General features: G+C 31.6%; 2 protein-coding genes across 2 annotated transcripts; both read right to left on the minus strand.

Annotated features, from left to right (window-relative positions):
• Positions 1 to 539: 539 nt before the first annotated feature.
• On the minus strand, positions 540 to 6,330 carry LOC122606542 (protein DETOXIFICATION 31-like). The gene is made up of 8 exons (XM_043779389.1): positions 5,931 to 6,330; positions 4,957 to 5,498; positions 4,570 to 4,656; positions 2,960 to 3,016; positions 2,629 to 2,867; positions 2,423 to 2,541; positions 1,169 to 1,255; positions 540 to 825 (listed from the first exon to the last, which is right to left on the minus strand). Exons 1-8 carry the CDS (start codon positions 6,225 to 6,227, stop codon positions 760 to 762), a joined length of 1,494 nt encoding a protein of 497 aa, XP_043635324.1. The 5' UTR covers positions 6,228 to 6,330; the 3' UTR covers positions 540 to 759.
• Positions 6,331 to 11,595: 5,265 nt separating this feature from the next.
• Positions 11,596 to 18,773, minus strand: LOC122606686 (beta-glucosidase 13-like). Its single transcript, XM_043779532.1, has 14 exons — positions 18,603 to 18,773; positions 15,887 to 15,956; positions 15,719 to 15,777; positions 15,554 to 15,629; positions 15,303 to 15,468; positions 14,588 to 14,828; positions 14,279 to 14,397; positions 13,825 to 14,042; positions 13,687 to 13,718; positions 13,513 to 13,615; positions 13,316 to 13,424; positions 12,983 to 13,228; positions 12,087 to 12,143; positions 11,596 to 11,977 (listed from the first exon to the last, which is right to left on the minus strand). Exons 1-14 carry the CDS (start codon positions 18,714 to 18,716, stop codon positions 11,938 to 11,940), a joined length of 1,650 nt encoding a protein of 549 aa, XP_043635467.1. The 5' UTR covers positions 18,717 to 18,773; the 3' UTR covers positions 11,596 to 11,937.
• Between the last annotated feature and the right edge of the window lie 5,278 nt (positions 18,774 to 24,051).

Here is a 24,051-nt window from a genome sequence, read left to right on the forward strand (position 1 = left end):
TGATGATGTCATCTTTATTAAAGGAAAACCTACTTATCATTGTAAGATATTTTCTTACTAATTATTTGTTTTTATTTAATTAATTTATGACATCATATCTAATTAAATTTTGATTTTCTATTCCTTCATTAAATATTTTCACTTTTAAATATTTTAATTTGCTACATGTGAATGAGCTACATGCTTTCTTTTAAGTTTTATATATATACATTTTTTTATAAACATTTTTTGGTAAATTAAAGTAAAATTTTTTTATCTGCCTGCGTAATACGCGGGTTACTAAGCTAGTATATATCTATAATCCCTTATAAAGAGTATTGAGTTTCAAATTTACCCTTCCACACAAAAAAAAGCCCAGAAACACATATTCACACAAACAAAAAACCCACGAGTGTCTCTCTTTATTTTTCTTCTGATGCCGTCGGTGCCGGAATCAAATCCCCCCGGTGTCTTTTTTTTTGTTTTCCGTGCATGTTTCGTATGTGATCACCGTAAAGCCGCTACAACATGCAGACACCGGACTAGTATATATATATATATAAATTAGAATTGTAGGAATATCATTTTCTGAAATGTGTAGCATACATTGTTTTAATTGGGTCCGTGCTATCTTCAATACTTTATAGGACTTTATAGGACGAGAAAATCTCCAACCAAACTGCCAAACGACCTTTAATTGTAGGGATATCTCTTTCCAAAAATAACATCTAAAGTGTAAAATCCTGATCCAAAATATAATTCCCCCTGATGTCTAAGTTTTTATTGCTCTCCCGCCACCTCTTTTTGACCAGACCATTTTTTAATTCTCTTTTCAGCCATGGATGCCTGCAAGTTTAATCAAAATCAATCTTATTAATTTCAGAAGAAAAAAATATGTTTGCAATGTTTATAATCCGTGTTGTAGAAAAATATCAATATACCACATAATGTTTATAGGACTTGAACCTATTAGGTTATGACCTTATGGTTATTTAGGAGAAGAACTTAATACTAGCATGTACCCGCATGCGAATAAACTGTGGTGGTCATAAAGAAAATCTGGTTTCAATAACTCGTTTATTCATACGTACGACTGAAATTATTAACTTCAATTCAACTAATAGTTTGGCGAATCAAAGGTTAAAAGTAATGAAATGGTTGAAAGATAGAGAGATTGAGACATATATACCTCTTTGTCCCAGTTTGTTCTGTAGCAAATCCAAACCAAGATAATAGTTTGTACCACGGTTCCAGTCAACATGCCTATCCATATACCCTGATATATAATTAGATTCTCAATGTTAATACATGCCTTTATCTACTTTGATCAGTATTATACAAAGAATACCACACGACATTGCAACACGTAATCACACTACAAAAATATAAAAATTATCCATGCTTTTAGTTAACATAAATGTTTGTCAGGCTTATAAGTACATAAAACTAGATTGAAGTAAAAGTCCACACTTAAAGCTGTAAAAACAAAAGGTATGATGACAGGAACCGTTGATCAATCATGTGTATCGAATTGATACCTACTCATTGGCTCATTGCCACCCAGCAAGGCTAAGAGCGTATGTTCGGCAAAAGTAGCTGTAGCTAGTAGCAGTAACTTTTAGTTGGAGCCGTAAGCTGTAGCTTTTAGTTGGAGGTGTAAGTTGTAGCTCTTATTTTTTAAAAGTGTTTGGTATGGTAGCTGTAGCTGCAACTTTAAGAGGCATTTGTGTAACTTTTAAAGAGTAAAAGCTCCATCGAAAAGCTAAAGCTCCTGAAACGCTACTTCAACCAGCGTTTCATTTTGGAGCTTTTTCTTTCAAATAAAAGCTAAAGCTAGTTGCATCCAAACAAAGCTTTTAATATTTTAGGAGATTTTAGTTTAAAATAAAAGGCTAAAGCTCCTGAAACGCTCTTGAAAAGCTTATGCCAAACATAGCCAGCACCACCGGTAATTACTCCTAAAGGATACTATCACATGGATGGAATCGGTAGAGGCAAGCCTCGTACCCGTGCCACAAATTTGTTTGGCTCCTCCCTACATGGGGCTCCCCATAAATATTTGAGGCAGGTGGCCATCACATAATGCACTAAATGAGGGTCAAACCTTCATCCTTAATGGGAGAGGTAAGTTGACTTACACTAGGTCTTCATGCAAAAAGTGTATACATTTAAAAGCGTGTAAAAATTTATCTAAAATTAAAAATTTGAAACTTTAAAATTTTACAATTTGAAATGTGGACTATTAATTTGTCAAACATTTAAGTGTTGATATATGATAAAAATCTATGGATATTTGATTTATTTTTGTATAGTTAGGGACTCAGGTCTTATTCTTTAATATATTTTCTATTTATCTTTCTTTTCTTTTCTTTTTTTTTTTTTTTAATTCTTTTACATATTGTATTGTGATATTGCAAGATGTAAAACAAGTAAAAGTACCAACCTTTACGCCCCAATTGGCTGCAAATCCGAGAGTTAGTCCCAAAGGAATGCCAAATATGTAGTAACATGCTATGTTGATATAAGCAATTACAGCTTGCCATCCAGCCCCTATTGCGACCCCTGCATTTTTGACATAAGAACAAACAACGATTATTAATTAGTGTTTAGAAAAAAAAATACCTGCATCAAATGGAAGGAAAAACATACCAGAGAGTGCAGGTTGAATATTGTTAATGACAAGACAAGTTGCTAGCAATGGAGTAAGAGCATAAACGGCTTGTTGCACTTCTAAACTATTAGCAAATAAGGCTGGATATTGATGCCGAAAAATTACAAGGAGGATGGCCAACATTACACCAACGATAAAGGAGAAAACTACAACGACTACGACTGAGAATTTTGCAGCTCTTGGATGGGCTGCTCCTAGCTCATTTGACACCCTAACACTGTAGTTGTGAAAATAAGTTATTTTTATAAGGCAAATTTGATGAAAGTAATTAAAAGAAGAAGATATTGAACTTGAAAAGTAAAGACTAACCTGATAGCTGCATTGAATCCAATTGCTATCATAACTGCCCATCCAACAATGTTTGTGCTGCAAAATTAAGTTGTTAGGAAAAACAATGTTCAATGGACCAATAACTCTGGCAATTAAAACAGAGGAATTTGGTACTTTTGTCAAAAGCTAATGTGGAGTGTTCTATCTTTGTTTTTAAAGGTTTGGAAAATTAAGTCAAGGTCATGTGAGAACTGTTCACATATAAACAAGTAATATAGAGTATAAATTGAGTTGCTTATATATGAATGAATTTGTTTATATATATTATTCATATATGAACATCAAGTTATAATTTAAATGTTTTTATAATTCTTCCGATCTAAATGGTTCTCACATGAACATATATTTGTATAAAAAGAGGATTTCTACATAAAACTTTTATATAAGGCGTAAAAATTTATCCTTCACACAGTGTTATACTATGTTACACTTTATTTGTACAGTTTGTATACGGCAAAAAACTATTGTGCAAGAATCACCTTTATTTGTATTTTAAAGTTATCGCATGTAAACATTTTTCATTTTAGTTTTATCTTTTGTCTTTCCTTTAAATTTATTGTCCATTTGTCCCGACAATATCATTTGCTTTCTCATTGCTATTTTTCTCTTAAACCCAAACACATTACTAAACCTAAGTACAAACCAAACATATACAATGCATTTTAAATTATGAATATTTATTTTAGAATAGAGAGAGAGTACAAATTTCGACATGAATTAATTAGGATACAGGGAATACAAATTTTAATTTGACATGAATTATCAAGAGACGATCTAAATTTCACTTTTTCCCAATAAAATAAAATTTATGAACGTATAACTTGAGCCTAGACGCATAGTTTGTATATAGTAAAAAAAATAAATATAAGGTTACTACCAATCAATGCCAGTATATAAAATACCACCAAACATAAAAACAGTTACAAAAGATAAACCAACAAGCAATACACCATAAAACAAATCTATTACTATCATCCAAAACAAGTCTCATGAATTCCAATCACCTACCTTTACATAGGAGTCAACTTTTTACCGTGTAATAATCACCGACAGAAAAACAACTTTTTACAAATAATGCAATCTGAAATTCAATTTTGTTACGCTTTACAACAAAAGGAAAACAACAACTCATGCATATCACTTTCAACTTGTTATACTTCGAATTCACTTTTTTTTTTTTAAACAACGATTTACTCTTTAGATTTCAACAATTAAAGTAATAATGACTACTGTAGTTATGTTTCTAAATCATCTATTATAGTATTATCAGTATTACCTAAACTAAAGCAGGTAGGTAGGTGTAACAGATGGTCACGAATATATACTATTTATATGCATTTCCAATAAGATATTTTCATATGTCATTATCGTTATCATTTCATTAGCACTTCTATAAATATCACCTTATATATATACTATTTATATGTATTCAAAAACGAGTGGGAGCACAATTTATGTTTATGCTTTCATCTAACTTCATGTAAAAGGTTATGAAATCCTCATTATAAAACTAAATAATAAAAAGTAATAATGATAATAATAACAACAACAATAATAATAGTAATAGTAATATACTATATAATAATTACCATATAGAGAGCGCATCGACTGCAATTTCTGCATTCTTTAAATACCCCGCAAACAATATCAACGCCATAAAATACCATGTTTCCAAACTGCTCCAAATAAATAAATGATTCGATGTTAATAAACTTAATGTTCAAATTCGAAAAGAATAATGATATGTATACCATATTTTTTTCTCCTTACACCATCAAATGTGATTTAAAATTTTAATTGTCAATAATGTGAATCACGTTTTGTGATGTACAACATAAAAAAGTGGTATACTGATCACCTCTTATTCGGAAAAAAACAAAAAAATAAGAAATTGATCGATTTCTTGCAAGTAGGTAAAAGGAAAGTATGTTGAGGAAAATGAAAAAGGTAAATCATATGATAACTTCTAAACATACCAAAGCATTATTGCAGATGCAAAGGAAAGCTTAACAAAGCTCCATAGATTACTAAAGGCGGACATACTAAACCCAGACCAAGCTCGACCACAAGTTCCGCTAAGAATATAGACCATTTGCGCAATTACCATGAACCACCAAGACGAGTTAAGCACTAAAGCTCCACCGGCTAACCCCCATCCCAATTTCAACATAAACAACCAACTAAAAAAGGTATGGAAAACCAATGCAATCCCAGATATGTAAGACATCACCATTATCTTACTTTGCGCTTGTAGAAACTTTGCAATCGGATAGTTTGCAGCATATGCAAATAGCTGTGGAATCATCCATAGAGCCATTTTCCCTGCCAAGTGTGATATGGGTTCGGTTTGTCCAATCAACAGGAGTATTGGAGTTGCGAATATGTAGAGGAACATCATAATTAGCCCGGTTACAAAGAGGATAATCCATGATCTTTGCATATATATTCCTAACATATCTATTTGCCCTGCTCCATATGCTTGCCCACATAATGTTTCCAATGCACTTCCCATTCCAACCTTTGGATTTCATACAATTTATTAGCGAAGTCAGGATTTTCAGTCTAGACGCTAAACAGTTTAGCGTCTATAAGTGTAAAATTTTTTTGACAGCCCATTAACGTTTGATTTAATAAATTCATAAAAATAGGGGGAAGTGAAGGTGAGGTTGTCTCACGCCCAACTTGGGTGAAAAACTACTCACATCTTGATTTTTATATTCCATAAAAATCAGGGCCATTATTTATTCATTAATATTAAAATATTAACATGTGAGAGGTGTGCGGTAACCCACACTCACTTTTCCTTAAAAATAATACCAGAAAATATAGAGTTTTATAAACATTGTGGGGTAACAACGCCCTCACACCTATGTAGCTCTGCCACTGAATCCATATATTAACTAACATCTTGAACAAATATCAAATACAATGATTTAACAAAAATACTAACCATGATCCCCAAAGAGAAGCCTGCAATAACCGAATTCTCGATAGAGAAAGCTGCAAGATCAAGAGTTCCAACATGACCAGCAAAGGTTTGAGTGATGGCACCAAGTGAGTATTGACAAACTGTAGTGAAAATTGCAGGGCCAGCAAGGTACCAAAGCTTCTTTGACTCGACTCCAAATTGTACAAAGAATTCATGTATTCCATTTATTGGAGGGATATCTTCGACGTCCCCAGTGAAATGAGCACTTGCGCCAACGTCTTTGGAGGTAAGAAGTGGAGCTTGTGTGTTGTTATCCATTCAAAAGTATGGAATCAAAATGTGTGAAGGTAGTATTTTGTGATGGAACATCCACTTGTATATGAATTTGTATGAATAATAATATTATTTTCCTAGTTAGTGTCCAATGATTCGGTGGGTTTGCTATTTATACTATCCTTTTCATAAAAAAGTTGATAAATTAATTTGATACGAGAAAGTATATTTAAGAGCTGCTATATATACAACTAGATTAAACCCACACGTTGTGCTAATAACTGAAAACATAAATAAAAAATACAATAACTGATAGTTAAATTATTATTTACAATTTATAATAATATAAAAAAGTGTTAGATTATGACATACAAACAATTATAGCTTATAAATATATGATATACGTCAAATATGTAAAATCATAACTAATTAATACAAATATTTATAAATCATGAAAATGTTTCTTATGATATTTAATTATTAAATAAAATATAATAAATACTTTTTAAAAATATAAACATAATATAATAAACAATTTAAAAAGTTAAAAAATAAATATTTAATGATTAAGATAATGATTGATGATCAAGATCATATATATTGACAATTTAAATGAAAAAAATGAAACCTCATTAAAAATTCAATGTGACAAAAACCTTAGAAAAAAAATTATCTTTTTTTATTGATATATAGATAAGTCTAATCAAAAGACAACTGTACAATTTACACAACGCTTGTAAAAATGTCAATTAATAAAGCTCAAATTGAATATTGTTATTGTTATTGTTAATAAATATCAAACATGTTATACATACACACAAAGCAAAGTATCCAGCAAAAAGAAATCAACAACATCATGTCAATCCATTCTCATTATCCCACTGAAATATATCTCATATGTACAACCAAAATAGAAATTTAACATTAGAACATAGAACTCTTTACTTATTTGTTTACTTTCAATGATAATTATTAAATATATATAAAAAGTAACATAACATAATATCTGATAATATTAAATATTAAATTAAAATGTATATAAATCTTTACCTATCTAATTATATCTTTACTTAGTGTATGTGTATCTTAAAAAACCTATATATATATACACGTATATATGTAAGAAAAAAATATAACATGATAGATAAGTATTAATATTATAACAATTTAAATATATAAATAAATAGTAAACTACATTAAACTTAAACTTAAATAAAATAAAAATTTAAATATATAAATAAATAGTCAAAAATTATAACAATTTGACAAATAAGCAAAAATCCTACATGTCATTTAAAAGAAGATGCCACATAAGCATTTTCATATCCTCTCTTAGTTATATAGAGAGAAGTAAGATAAAATGGGGAGCTATATTTTCGAATAAATATATTTAAGAGATGGTTAATAAATAATGGGAAGTGATATCCCGACAACATGTTTTAGGTATACACAACTATTGTACATGTATTACTGCACAGTATGCAACTGTGTAAAGTATGTTAAGTATTGTTGTGTATGGATAAATGATGTTGTCGGGATATCACTCACCATAAATAATATGTTTATTTTATTCATTTATTAACACATGTATAATACATTTACTTATTCTTTAAAAAAAAATCATTATTAATTGTCAATGCGTCTAGCCTTTATACCTTTAGACATATTATTTAGACGCATTAAAAAAAAAAAAATTTAATAGGATGTGTCAATGAAAAAGACGGTGACATTTTAATTCGTTTACCTTCGAAAATAGTAATGTTAGATATATATGACTAATAAATATGCCTAAGATCATGCGTAATCCATTCCATTTTGACATATCACATTTTTCTCTTTTTCAATCTTAATATTGATTTTGCCATGTATCAATTTTTTTTATTAGAGGTACTTTTAAGCTTACATTTTACACACATTAATTATTTTTCATATTTAAACAAATTCAACGTATTGATAAGTAATAATAAATATTTATGGAAATAAAAGAAAATTATTTTCCTAATAATAAAAAACAAAATATGTTTAAATCTAAACGTCTTTTAATTTGCCACAATGCCACCAAATTCGTTTGACGAACTTACGAGGCACATGTAATGCCTGTGTTCTTTTGTTTTTATTTTACGATGGAGAAGGGGAAAAAAAGGGGATGAAGAGTAGAGACAAAAGAAAGTGGAAAGAAAAAATCAATTTGTCTGGGCCTAGTGAACGCCAAATTGAAATTTGGCTGCTCACAATCTCACATGATTGGACCGATATCTTTTGAATTTAAGACAAACTAGCGGATTTACCCGGGTTCAATCCGGGCCTTTTAATAAAAATTATAAAACTAAAAAGTCTGCATTTAATTTTTGTTATAAATATATTATAAATCGATATGGAGATAATAAATTGAATAATACAATAATTTATAAATTAAAATACCTATTGCATTAACAAAAAGGATATTATATTATATAAAAAAATTTTCTTTGTTTGTAATAAAAAATTATAAACTTTAAATAAGCATTTAGTGAGCTATTTTTAATTAAAAATATTGTAAATTATTTATGACATCATAATTATAATAAAGATTTTTTAAAAAAATGTAGGCTTGCCACATCATATTATTTCTAAAAATACTTTAGAAAGAAAATTGTCTTTTATTTATTATAAAGATTTTATATACAATTTTCTACATTACAAATTGAAATTAGGATGCTATCTATCTATACTATAAACCAAATACTATTTGCAAACTTTTAAAATTTAAAATTTAATAATTTATCAAAATCACATTACACAATAACTTACATGACTCGTCGCAACTAATCGCCATCGCCACCACCATTGCCCTACACCAACCGCCACATCGCACGAATACCATTTTATAACTATAAAAATAAAGTCGTGTTTTGTGATAACTTTCAACTTTTATGTTTAATTTTTGCTAGCAATAGATTATTCAGTATAATGAGGCAGGGTGTTCATGCAGGAACTTTTATCTCAAGCTTAAATATTAGTTGATCATAAAACAATAGTATATTAACACTGAGTTTTTTTTTTTTTTAATAATAATGATATGTAAATGTTATTGTAAGTCATATTTATTTATGTTTAAAATATTAATTGATTTTAAAATAATAGTTATAATAGTCCTTCACTTGCTAGCGCATTGGTTGGACACCCCGGATGTTGTAACAAGGGTCACATGTTCGAATCTCATCTCGAGCATTGTTACTAGCCAATATTCTTGGCGTGAGAGTAGAATTTACCGGGTGAGGCGGGCAGGAGAGGGATCAGGTAGACCCTCGATATCCAGTCCAGATATCCATGGTCGGACCCTTCGCTATTTAAAATAAATAAATAAATAATAGTTATATCAATATCAATATCCAATTTAACAATTAGTCCGTATTACAAGTCTCATACAACTTCTATGAGCTTTTATCTGGGTATTTAAGTAAAGGCCCAATGGTTTTAGACCCAAATACTTGGATTTTAACTTTTAAGCATACCTAGGATATTTACCTCGCGCTTCGCTGCGGGATTATATAGACGTGTTTAGTACGAAACAATTTGAAATGTTGATTAAGGTTATAACAAAAAGGTAACTATTTGTTACTACTATATTGAAGAAAATATGAATGTAAGAGTTTTCTCATTTAAATTTATTGTAAAAGAACCTCATCTCTATTTTAAGCCATATATATTAGGATTAGCTTATTGGATAGTATTTTTTCTCTTAAAGGTAAAACTATAATTTAATCTTTAACATGAAATAACAATATAACAAAAAGTGTAAGTTATGCTAGGATCATTAGATGAAAGGTCTATTTAGCTTAACTAATAAATTGAAGTTTTACAAAGTAAATCAATACTAATTTTATGAGAAAACGTTAGGTAGTTCTACAACATAAAACCAAGCTTATGTTAAAAGTATCATGTAATTATAAATAGAAAAAAATAAAAGAAAAGGAAATAAAAAAAAGGATAAGTTTTGAAGTTTGGTCGATCTTACACGTGTGTTGTGAATTAGCTATCTTATATGACACTACTCAATTTACTCTTTTTTTTCACTCTTTAATAGTTTGTAAAACTGTGGGCCGGCGTTGGTTTTATATCTTGAAATGTCAACTTTCTCTATTTTACTCTATCATCACTTTTGTCCCTCTTTCTCTACTGCTAAACAATTGTTCTTTTTCTTCGTACTCCACCTCAAGTCCTCGACCGAACACCTTTTTCCGCTAAACTTTTTTTTTTTGTATGTGTTAGTTTCAAGAGTGACGACGTCAACAGGCAGATGAAACAGATCGTGGGCAAAAATCTGGTTTAGATCCGAGTGAAGACATAAAAAAATTAAAGAAGGCTAGATCCAGATATTCTCCCAGCTGTCGTTTTTTGGTCCAATCTATGGTTCCTTCGTTGCCGTGGCCGACAGTCACAACAATGAATATGGTAGGTGTTATATCGGATGTTTATTATGTTTTTGGACTTCAGTTCTAAAAGGTGATGTAACATATGGATGTCAAAGATGAAGGCCACACATAAGAAGGTTACATTACAATATTGGCGGTTTTCCAGTAATGTTACAGACAGTTGCTGCGGTGTGCCGCCTTGTCGGTGGTGGTTAAAAAAGAGGTTGTATGTGCATCTGTTCATGCTTTATAAGGTGTACTTTATGCATAAATGTTTATACAGTTAGCTATGGTAAATTGTGTTGTGCAATAGAAGTTGGTTGTACGATGCGCAGGTGAAGGTATACTTTTGGAATGTGAATGCCGACCAATTTATATTTTATTTGGTTACAAACCGTGCAATAGAAGTTGTAGTTTGTGCAGTAGCTATAGTACTATTAGCTACAGTCGTCAAGTGAATGAAACACGTGGCTACCAATATTATAAAGTTGGGTGTCGTGCAGTGAGTATTTGTACATGAGACTTAAGCAAGAGTAATAATTAGGAACAGTAAAAATGACTCACAAAGCAAAGTTGCAAATTAAAATATATATATAATATTCTTTTGAGTTTTGTTAATAAAAATGTAAATAATTTAGGTTTTATACTTTATTATATGATTTAGAGGATTAATTTTTAATGTATGAAGTATTAGTTTTTATTTATCAAATAAGGTATTAATAGCAAAGTCATTCACATTTTCCTATTTGTATTATTATAAAGGGTAAAATAATGTAATCTACCAAAATATAATTTGTGACACCTTTTTAATCTATAAAATAAATTTCAATTTATCAAATATTCTTATTTTATAGTATTTGTTTTTAAAATACTAGAAAGGTATATGCGTAATGCAACGGCAGTGATGGTGAGAGTGGTGGCAATGGCGGGTAACGAAGGTGACGGGTAGCAGCAGTGGAGGTAGCGGTAGCGGTGTAGTTATTAATGTAAAAGTAATTGATGTAAAGGGGTAGTGTAGCTATTTTAAGGGTCGATGGGTATGTATTATTCGCTAAACCAAATATCCTTAGAATCCATACAAGACCTGGCAAGGCGATTACATATCCTTGAAACCATACATAAATTTGATAATTCGGACGAATATTTGGTTTAGCGCCATCCAAATAATAAGTTGGCCCATCAACCATACTGGCAAGAGGGTTCGAACATATATTATGTATACACACATAATTCTCCAAAAGGGATATAAATATGCTGACGAATGATTCCAGCGCTACATGTCGCCTGGGTTATTATGAAACCAATATCCGTAATATATACCTTTCTTCATCTTTACTTTCAAATCGTATTATCAAGTTACCTTATACTTGTCCCTTTACTAGTAGTTTCCATGACCTTACCCTGAAACAGCCATCAAGAATTGGGTTTCCAATCAACGACTATATACAGTATTTTTCGAAAGACAATGAATAAACAAACACCCATAGATCAAACCAGAAGCATATCAAACCTTGGCAGAAGAAGCAGAAGCATATCCAGACAGTAACAGTCGCTCTCGGACTTGAATCTGACCAAATGTTAAGCAGATTACAATTAGCAGAAGCGATGGACAAAACAAATTAAACACGGCAGAAAGCAGATAAGAAAAGTAAATAAACAATAAAATTAGCATTGAACAGCAGCTTTGGATAGGGAGAAAGAAAGAATATAATCCCTCTGCTTATTACTGTCATTTTATTTTCCTACAATAATCATCTTCCATATCACATCTTTTTGTTCTTTTAACATATTTACTTATCCTTTCGTTATAAAAGGTGGATTGTGGATTAGAGGAAACCATATCAACCTTTTCTTCTTTTGTTAGGTATGATCATGCATTCTTTTGCCATTTTATCCTTCTCACACAAGCTTAACTTCTTGCAGAAATTTCCATTTCACTCGTCTCATATTTTCTCCTAATTGTACTAATTATGCATTTTCCAAAACAATAGACGATTAGCATCTGATATACATATTTTGACTAACTTTATCACTACGAAACTATCGTTTAAGCCCATATGCTTAAAACACTTTTAAGAATCTGGAGAGCTAAAAGTTTTGGAGATGGAGTTATCTTCACTCTGTAAATTGGTACATGAAATCTAACACTCTGATACCATGTTCTCTGTATCTTCTCATTAGCACTTGCATATAATAAGAAGATGAGCGATAATTGCAATGGGCGACAGGCTGATGAAATTACATCATATAATAAATAGATAATACACTAACATATGATGGGCAAGGTATATTTCTACCTAGAGTAACTACTTATTTGAAAGTCGAACAACGTAGTACTGCCTATATGAGCCAGAGTGTAGTGCTTATTTGAGCCGAAGTAGTATTACAACATAATAGAGTACTTACTTTGTTGTTTTCTGTGACGCTTTGAAGGTTTGGTAACCCAGAAGATTGTTCTTTGTTTTGCCTACAGATGTTTTACCATAATGGAGAAAGTGCTTGTACCATATTGCTGAGCTCTTTGGGTACCTTGAATATTTCCCACTCTTAAAGTCGATATAAATTAGTCCAAAACGAGCTGAATAACCTTCATCCCATTCAAAGTTATCCATCAATGACCATACAAAGTATCCTTTCACTCTGACACCAGCTCTGCAAAGATGAAAGAAATTTTACAAATTAGCCTCTGAAAAGAGAAGAATTATGAAAAAAAATTTTCATTTATACGGATCTACTTGCTTGATTGCATCTAGTAAACTTTGAAGATGTTTGTTGTGATATTCTATCCGCTCAAGATCAACACGAGCTTGTTCAACTGTTTTTGTATTATCGGTTTTATCAACCCACCCTATTAGGAATACAATATCAAACTTGTTAGCATCTTCAAATTAGTTTAACGCAAAAGATTGATAATAAAAGAAGAAATTTCATTTTACCATTTTCAGTTATGTAAATTAATGGATCTCCATAATTATCTTTTATATAGACTAGCAATTTTCGAAATCCAGGTGGATATGAATAGAGCCAGTCCAAGCCACCCTACATGAACAAAGAAATAAGCAATCGAAAGATGACAAAAGGTCACATGTCACAAAATCAAACTATCTTACCTGTATTCCAATAGGCATCCCATTTAGATCGTCTAAAGAACAACAGAAAAAGACCAAACGACAAATTAGTGTCAAATTTGAGTTACTTAACAAATTGAATTTTCTTGCATCATATACTTTACAAGAACATTAACATACCTGGTTGCTCAAGAACCTTGCTATCTGTGAGGTTGGAAACAACATTGGTTGGTGGTGCGGTGGTGGCATATTGGGAAACATAATAGTTCAACCCGAGAAAATCATATGATCCTTTCAATAACTTCGATTGTTCTTTAGTAAACTTAGGTAAACGACCATCAGTAACATTCTCAATCATTGAATCTGGGTATTTACCACTAAACAATGGTTTCATGAACCTATAAATAATGAATGATATGCTTAAGTTATAGCCAATAATCAAAATGGATACTACTATGTTCATATTAAAATAAAATATTCATAGAAATAACCCTTCATACAATAAAAACTTCTCTTTCAAAAGATACAATAGCAAACTGGATAAGTTCATAAGAATCCAAAAATAGCAAAATTTTGCTATTATTATGTCCCGTACTTGGAACTGAAAATGATAAACTATTTCATGTGAACTTACCATCCGAACATGAAGTCTATGCCTCTGAGGGCTGCATCAATGTCATCCTGAAGTTCTGAGTTAAGGGGCTCATAAAACTTCGTATTGAGTGTAATCCCAATTTCCCCCCCTTGACTTGCCTGAAAATTGAATACAAATTCATTAAAAGGGCTTTACAATGCCTCTCACTTTACAAGTTAGTGTTATTTACCCTCTCCTTAACGTGTGAGTTCCCTTTCGGTTAATATAAGTTCCTTGGAAAAAATAGACAGATTAAACATAGATGAAAGCAAATAAACCAATATCAGATATTGGAACAGACTACATTACTTGAAATCTCCTGCGGTACAAACTAACAACATTTGCATGGGAAAGGAGTAGGTTGTGTGCTACTATATACGGCTCTGTGGCAGGATTCCCGGGCTCATCTTCACCTCCCCTTCCAGGTGCAAATGTGCCCTTAGTGTATCCCTTCTCACAGTAAGAATGGGGTTCGTTCAACGTGGTCCAGTGCTTAACCCGGTCACCGAACTCCCAGAAGCAAAATTCAGCATAATTTGTGAAGTCAGATCTGTTTTGTATTATACAAATATAACTTCAGATTATAGCATTCCAAAGAATACACAACCAATTTATGCAAAACGAACATGTTTTTCTTAATTCTATATTTGTGTAAAAATGTAAATTTAATAATTTATATTGCTAATATGTGAAATAACAACAACAATGACACTTGATCCAACAGATATACAGGGTATGAAACTGGTAAGATATACACAATCATGTCTACCCAAAGGTAAAGAGAGTGCTTCTATAAAGACAACAGGCTTAATAAGAGTATAAAAAGTATCACGTAATATTGTGCCTAAAAACAAGTGAGTTTTTAAGTAAAAGCTTTACGGTATTAAGATATAATAATAGATTTATACTGCTAATCACTAATAAGTGAAAGTAACAATAGCCGATTGACTTCTAACCAAACGCCAAAATGTTGAAATTCATACAAAAATAGATGGTCATAAATTACTATTCGCTTTTTACTTACATAATTTTGTCACATAAGAAACCCATATATTCACCTTCCAAGACATTGGGTGTGTCCCAATGCCATAGAGTGACATATGGCTCAATTTCATTGGCTAAAAGCTCATTGATTAGGTTATTGTAGTAGTCGACCCCCTCTTGGTTGATGCCCAAACACAATTTTCCTCCTAAGTTTTAAAGATTGTATCCCGAATCAGAACTTTACAAACTTTAGCAGTTTTACCAAAAGAGAGTGTCGGTTCGTAACTTCACCTGGTAATATTCTACTCCATGAAATTGAGAATCGGTATGCTTTCAGGCCCATTTTCTTCATAGTCTGCACATCTTCCTATTTATGGATATAAAATAATAAATACAAGAGGGTTGAGTAAATGTGATTCTACATGATAAGAGATTGCAAAGCTTAAGAAGATTGACCTTTGTTTTATAGTATGCATTAACAGCATTGTTTCCATTATCGCCACCAACAATGCGTCCTACAGGATAATTTAGAATAAAATATTTCAGATACAATCATTTTTGTGTAGAACTTTTTATTAAAGTTCTACAATCCTTGTGTTGATGTTATCAGGGTAGGAAAGAGACCTGGGTTTGTGAGACAGAAAACATCCCAAATACTTGGGCCCCTACCACCATCAGATGCAGCGCCTTCAATCTATTAAAAGGAAAGAACATGTAAGATCGACAATCAGTTTTCCAAATGAAATGTTCATGTTAATATCGTAACCTTAAAGAGGTGAAAGCACGAACTCACAACAGATGTTCACACATGGTCTGGGTGATATTAGCTTGACAATGAGCTTGAGCATAAAGTTTCACTTTGAATAACTATACCACAAACAATACATCATGACAAAAATCTATGCATCTCTGCTTAGTTAAGGTTTCTAGCACAGAAATGACATGGCTACTAAGTAGCATAACGTGATATGCGTCTTGAATGTGAGTGTGACTGTGAAGGTAAAAACAATTTAGAATAACAATGTAGTACCCTAGGCAAATCCCACACCCCAAAAATATTTGGAGACTTTAATCAAGTAACTCTGCCAGCTGTGGTGTCACATTAGGGAAAACCATGAGCCCGCATATGGAGTGGCGAGCCAAGTAAACAATATTGTAATAGGGGTGTTGTATAATTACTTGCTCCATAATCTATAATCAAAATTATTTGTCTTCATTATTCGAGAACTGGGCTATTATAAGAGCATGCCATATTATCACAAACGTTGGTTGAGAAATAATGAGATGCAGAAGAAGCAGGACTAAAGTAAAATCAAGGGCAGTTGAAGCAAAATGGTGATTAAACGTCCAGAATTAGTAGTCATCTATTTCTAATCTTAAGTAACTGTACACATGCTTATTGAGGGCATTCCTAGTGACTTTCCTTCCTTTGGTCTTTGGGGAAACCAATGATTCTTTAGTACTTGGTATTATACGTGTTAAACTTTTGAAATTGCTACATATAGTTGTCTTTTTCTCATCAGGCGTGCCTTCACTAAAAATATAAAGCAAGGGAAAGCTTTAATTTCATTGTAATTTTTCCTATATATACAAAGCATATATTTGTCATATGGAAGATAGATGATTAATTATAGGGGTATTTCCACCAATTGTGTTGTGGATATAATTGAGCTCTATACGAGACTCTGCAAATAACCATCTCCCAGGTGGCCTAGTGGTAAGACTACCCGAAGGTCTCACAGAAAACCAGGTTTCAAATTTCCAAAGGTAAACAACTTGGGATGGCCATGGACAAGTCCAGAGAAAGCCATGGAAATACCAGTTACGTGTACATCAGAGCCAAAAATTCGACTCTTCCCTGGTAGCTTGATTCCTCCCCATTTACCGGATTTTCAATAGAAACTCGGCAACTCGGCAACTGATGCATATGCTACTTTTCTAGGGTTTCCGCATTATTAGAAATACAGAAAGGACCAACCAATTTATTTAAATAAAGATCCTATCAAAAACACGGCAAGGACCAATCAATTTATTAAAAACAAGCCAACTAGATGAACCGGACTCGTAAAAAACAGTAAGTAACAAGAATAGAGTTTGTAGTCTCTGCCACTCTTTGGCCAGCTTATAATCGCTCCTAAATAGTTCAAATTTCCTTTTTTGTACATTTATCCATATGGCATGTAGTAAGCAATGTCAGAAGGAAAGGCACTCAGATAAATACAACATGCAAAACCAACACTAAGATTTCTCTGCATGTTCACAAAACAACAAAAAGGAATTTGTTCAATTGAATTGAAATGTTTGATCCACCATAATCAGTTTCAAGTTTAGGGTTACACACTTGCACACCAGATTCGCTTCAAGATAATCCTGAGTCCTAAGTATAGGTGGTAAAATGGCCGGGTCCGGGTCGGACAACTGGACAATATAGGTTTGGGTCAAAACGAGCAGTTTAAACTAACACGTCAGAACCATACTTTTTCTCTTTAAATTCTTACAAAGGAGTACTGTTCATACAAGTACTAACAAAACTACTCATATTTCTTTGTTATCTAACCTTAAATCCCATAAAAACTTTCTTAGCCCAAATCAGTCTAAAAGTTTGGGCTATCCTTGCCCAGCTGGACTTTGTTTTATCTAGCACCTGACTATGAAGAGCAACGATTGATATCGAAAAACTAAAACTAAGACTAAAAAGGAACAGACACAACGATAACGGAAATTCTCTTTGCTAATCCCGGGTTTTCGGTTTCTTTTATTCTATTTAATATAACAGACTTTTATGCATCCACGTTACTATTTTTGTTTGTTCAAAATTAAGCATTTATTTTCAATCATTATAGAAGTTAAAAAATTTCTAAAAAGCAGTTAGCCAAACCTATCTCCAACTGTGTATCATTTCCAAACTAGAAACTTGTCTATAAAATAAATAAAAATCACTTATTAAAGAAATTACAAATCAACTATTTAAATCTATACTTGTCTAAAAACTCCTAGGTCCTAAGAATAGTAAATAAATTAAAATATTTTTTTCTTTTGAAAAAATCAAGTGTTACCCAATCCATTTTTGCAAAGAGTACGGATCAAGCCTACATATACATCTACAATATGTATATATATAGATATAGATAGATATATAGAGATAGTAACAGATGAGGTTTTTATTGTTCGGGTTACGCCACACATACTGAAAAAAAATTTTAAAAAAAAAGTATATGCACATTAAACAGGGTATCGACAGTTTCTAAACCTGTTTCTAAGTAACGAATGCTGAGAAAAAGTTGATCATTTTTTATTGTACATTAAAATACAAAAATGTGAGAAATTATTATAATGTAACCTGATAGGCAGATGTGGAAGCACCCCAGACAAAGTGAGGATCAAAATCTGTGCATTTGATATCATCAGGAAAAGGAACTATTTGGTATTCTTGTTCTGCCATTATCTCCCTCATCCAATCACATATGTTTTCTGCTACTACTCTGTTTAAAACTTTAAGTATTGTCTACAGTATCACTTTACCTTTTTTATATATTTGTATATATTATATTATATTACATCTATACATGATGTATAAAGTCAGAGTTGACGTGGATATATTATCCGTTTGTATTTTATCTCGTTTTTCTTGTAATTTTTTAAATTATAGTACATGATTTCGACCTCTCCTTGGTCTACACGAGATTTATAACCAGTACTAGTGCTTAGACCTCGTGCGATACACGGACCACCCTAAATAATTTTTTTTAAACTTTATTTTAAGATTGTATCAATGAATAAATATAATTGAGTTGGAAATAAAAATATTCTTATGAGTTGATTAATTTAAAGAAGAAGAATGCTAGATATAACTTGGGATTTATTAATGATACACGAGGGCTTAAAACGCGTACATTGCACGCTGGAGAGAAATTATAAAATGGATTGCCCATAGTAGGTGCATATAAGAAGGATTATGTTGGTTACCTGGATGTGATAGGTATTATGAATTTTCCCTCACTTTGATATATAGACCCACGTGGATGCACTATAACCTTAAATAATTTCTTTAACACCAGTTCAAGCATGCATGTAGCGAAGTAAATGTACTCCTATTACCACTAATGACCATTTTAAAAAAAATTAATGACTTAAAATGCATAGAAAAGTCTTATTTAGCACTAAAATAAACCATATATACCTCATAATTTTCATCACAAATTTGATAGGCTGTTCTTTGTATAAGATTTGAAATTTGTTGATCATTCATTTTAACTCCAATAGCACCAGTGGCATCTACAATCCTAACTTGCACATTAAACCTAAAAGTGGCATCTACAATCCTAATTTGCACATTAAACCTACAAAAAAAAAACAGAGATACAATTTTACCACACAACTTAATGATTATAGAGTTTTAATATGAAATATAAATATATACCTAGGATTGATAAGAACTCCTTCCTTTTTACATGATCAACAAATCCACATTTTGTTGTCCCTTAAAGCATCAATAATGTCGACTGCATCCATGTAGAGATCGGTCAACTTAACTTCTTGAGAACAGTTCACACATTCCATCGAATACCATAACTGATCGGTTGGAATAAAACCAATTGTTGCAACAACAACCACTTTATCAAACTGTCAAAATGAAAATGTTTATACATTAGAATGTTAAAAAGCTAGTTATAAATTCGAAAGAAAGTTATGTTAAAAAGTAATCTAATCAAAAAAGAAAAATTCACAAACAATGAATACTTACATGTTCGTCCATCAGGATCATCTCAATACTACCTATGTTATTAACATCTCCGTATAGAGGTTGCTTCCATAGCCGCAAATTCTAACCGTTATCGTACATGGCTTATTATTTAGACGCAAATTTCTAATTGAAACATGGTTTAGTGAAGCTATGCTAAAATTGATCTGTTATTTATTTACGTTTTAAAATGCCTTAAAACTGAATGGAAGTAGCCTTATATAGACATAGACATGCAAGGAAGTAACCGCCACAAGCAATACACGAACGGTTACATATTCAAAATTTTCAAAATCTGAACTTCTTGAAAGCATAACTAATATGTTTTCGAAAATTTGAACTTCTTATAAAAGTAACTAATCCGTAGACCTTCCAAGGAAGTAACCGCCACAAGTAATACACGAACGGTTACATATTCAAATTTTTGAAAATTTGAACTTGTATAAAGCATAACTAATCCGTTTTCAAAAATTTGAACTTCTCATAAAATAACTAATCCGTAGACCTTCCAAGGAGCAATATTTAGATGATTTTTGGGCTTTCTTGCATTTTTAAGCATGCCACATAGGCAATAACTAACAAATTTTAAAGTGAGATTTATATAATGTAGGAATAATGGTTAAACTTATTTACAAAAGTAATATAGTTTCAAAAATATTTACCATTTTAGTATAAAACCTAATTAAATATTATATTATACTAAATTAAAAATGAAATAACTATCCCTGATTTAAAAAAATAACTCACGTCACATCTCCATAAACAAATCTAGAAACATTTTGCAATAACAAATTATTCTCAATTTGAGAAAAATGTAATATGTCCATAAACCAAAAAAGATCACTTAAATTCAACAAAAACAAACAAAAAATTTTATATTTTAGAATTAAAATAGTAACCATATCAATAAACATCCCATATTCAACAACATTTATAAGTCTCAATACTATCACGAGCTTAATTTTTTCAAATCACCAACCATGACTAAGCATTCTGTTTAATAAAATGTTGTATCTTTTGACAAACACAATCTTAAAATATGTTGTTGTCGTTATATGCGTGTGAGTCCTTGAGAGCATAGAAAGAAACAACAAAAAAAAAGTCTAAGTCGATATTAGTTTTTGTAGGCGTGTGCACACGATTATACATAGATGGACACTATTAGTTTTTGTTGTCACAACAGCAAAAAGGGTTTGTTGATAAAAAAATATTAATAAAAAAATATATATATGTATTAAAGCTTAAAACTAACCTAAAACAATGACAGAGAGTGACGAGATAAAATAAATGAGTTTGATCCTTCGAAGTTATATGTGAACAAGAGAAAGGGACTTTGAGTATGGAGTGCCACGAGTTTTCATTATCAATAAAATGATACTTTTTTTTTCTCAATTTTAATTAATATAATATTTAATTAGATTTTATATTAAAATGATAAATATTTTTGAAACTATACCATTTTGGTAAATAAGTTTACCTATTATACTAGTTTGGAAAAAAACTCGAACAACTCGCTTGTTATCGCCAATGTACATCTATTTTCTTTTGACCCTTTTAGTTATGATTGATTTAAAAATTATTATTGATGATACGTCGATTAACATATACGTATTAGGAGTATGCAATCTAATATCATTATACAAAAGAAAGGGTGGTTTATACAGATCCCATGCCACCTAGCATGAGAAGGTGCGAGGAAAATTAGAATATTTGGGTGGCGATTCCCTGCTGGTAACTCGTATTATGTATACGGTTTTACGCCATCCAATCATGTAGTGATGAGTGTTTTTCTATGCTTGATTGATGATGACTTTAGATTTACAAGTTAGAGAGATTTTGGTACTAGAGAACGTTATGTGAAACTCTTCTTATGTTCTTTCTTTATGATTTGAGTTACTATTTTTAGTGATAAGGATGACCCTTGGTGATTTGAAAGGGTGTCCTTTCATAACTCGAAATGGTGACCTTTGTTGATTTGAAATGGTGCCCTTTGGTGACTTGAAAGGTTGTCCCTTGGATATATATTATTCCTTTGGCATCGTATGTATACTATGTTATCGTATGTATACTATCAAGTCCCCTAATTCATATGTATAAAAAATATATACATATTGTTTAAACATATGAATTTTAAATTCATACATTAGTTTATCAAACGTGATATTTAATACTACTATTCATGGGTAACCCAATAGAAAAATTGTAGATAATTCCGAGATAAACTTTTACTTGAAAGAAAAGAATTGTAAAAAGTTATGCACACAACTTTTGAATTGTAAAAAGAATTGTAAAAATTTTTGAATTGAACTATAGAACGACTAATGTTAGTACTTTTTTGGCATTCATATTGCCAGGTATTTTCTCGTAAAAAGGTTCTCATCTTCTTTAATGAGTGGTAGTTAATACATCGTTTGTACACTATGTGTGTACAATTTTCTTTTTCGTGTAGATACGTCTTTCGTGTATTCCATGATATTTTCTGTTTATACGATATTCATGCATAAATTTCATATATTCCGTGTATTATCACGATATTTTCTTGTTTATACATTATTTGTGTATAATTTCCTTTTCCGCGTTAATACATCTTTCGTGTATTTTCACGATATTTCAGGTTTATACACTATCCGTGTATAATATAATTTTCTCGCGTTAGTACATCTTTCGTGTATTTTCACGATATTTCAGGTTTATACACTATCCGTGTATAATATAATTTTCTCGCGTTAATACATCTTTCGTGTATTTTCACGATATTTCAGGTTTATACACTATTCGTGTATAACATAATTTTCTCGCGTTAATACATCTTTCGTGTATTTTCACAATATTTCAGGTTTATACATTATCCGTGTATAATATAATTTTCTCGCGTTAATACATTTTTCGTGTATTTTCACGATATTTCATCTCTCTAATGGCGGGATATTTGCATGCATTGTCGACGTGTAATAATATATTCTTAGTGATATATTATTTAAGCAATAAATTATATTGCAGATGCGTTTCCTTTAGTAAGTAATTTCACTCTCTTTTATATTTGGGCAAGAACAGTGATTCCCTAAGAGCAGTTATTAATGATGATTGTCTCTTAGATATGTTATTACCTCGTGTCTTGAAATTCAAGGATCACGAAGTCGTTTTTCGTTATTGGCGTCTTCAGCTTGTATGAAGTTGTGGGTTTGAGTAAAACAAATCTTCTAAGGATGTTGGTGGTCATGAAATGAGGTCTTTGAATAGTTTTCTATGGAAAGCTCCACATACCATAGCATCTGATCGATCCACCATGTGTAATGTTTATGTGCTTAGCCGATATACGTAGTCTTTTAGCCACTCGTCTCGTCATTGTCTTATACCAAGGATTTCTGCTTGAGTTTTATGAAATCTTCGTTGTTGTAGAAAGTTTGCCTTGATTTTGTCTCTTAATTGGTGGAAGCCATCGATGCCCAGGTGCGAGGTTATCATACCATAATCTTGCTGTCCCGCATAGTGTGATGTGAAAAAACCTATACCATGTTGGGTCTGGTAGCGTGTGCACATCCATTGTTCCCATGAAAACTGTGAGATGATCATCGGGATCTGTTGTCCCATCATATGCTCATAGATTGGTTGGAACCTTTAGCCCGTCGAGGATGTTATAGTCACGAATTCGGTTAGTGAAAGGTGAAGCTACCAAGTTTTGCACATCCCTATTCTGTTCCTTAAACGTGAAAGGATTGTGATAAAAGTCAGTATTTAATGCTAGTTTTTCTCTTGTGGGTGTTGCGACTCTAGTCGTGGTACGAGTTCTGACTTATTTTATACTGTCACTTTCAATAACCAAGTTATCTTTGCTTTTTCCTAGAACCATGTCATTTATGCCAGAGTTCCATGGTTCTACGACTAATGGATCGACATCTGCAGGCAAGGGTTGAGGTGAAATGTTTGTTCCTTTTTGAACAAAAGCAGTGTACATAGCGTCCATCAGATCGTTGATCAAGATTTCGAACTATCAATTAGATCAGAGGTTCATTCGGGTCTAGTTGTGTGGCTATGTTGCTAGGTTTCC

The sequence above is a fragment of the Erigeron canadensis genome, chromosome 7 (assembly GCF_010389155.1).
Source record: "Erigeron canadensis isolate Cc75 chromosome 7, C_canadensis_v1, whole genome shotgun sequence".
In the NCBI taxonomy this organism is placed as follows: domain Eukaryota; kingdom Viridiplantae; phylum Streptophyta; class Magnoliopsida; order Asterales; family Asteraceae; genus Erigeron; species Erigeron canadensis.

What these genes read in the sequence shown, in the direction of transcription:
- LOC122606542 (XM_043779389.1), bottom strand. Translation starts at nt 6,227, where the DNA reads ATGGATAACAACACACAAGCTCCACTTCTTACCTCCAAAGACGTTGGC. An exon ending in GTCGATGCGCTCTCTATATG is followed by an intron (nt 3,017 to 4,569) that starts GTAATTATTATA and finishes TTAATTTTGCAG; the next exon opens with CACAAACATTGTTGGATGGG. An exon ending in TATTCAACCTGCACTCTCTG is followed by an intron (nt 2,542 to 2,628) that starts GTATGTTTTTCC and finishes TCAAAAATGCAG; the next exon opens with GGGTCGCAATAGGGGCTGGA.
- LOC122606686 (XM_043779532.1), bottom strand. Translation starts at nt 18,716, where the DNA reads ATGAGGGAGATAATGGCAGAACAAGAATACCAAATAGTTCCTTTTCCT. An exon ending in ATGGAGTAGAATATTACCAG is followed by an intron (nt 15,469 to 15,553) that starts GTGAAGTTACGA and finishes TTTAAAACTTAG; the next exon opens with GAGGAAAATTGTGTTTGGGC. An exon ending in GGATGCCTATTGGAATACAG is followed by an intron (nt 13,616 to 13,686) that starts GTAAGATAGTTT and finishes TTGTTCATGTAG; the next exon opens with GGTGGCTTGGACTGGCTCTA.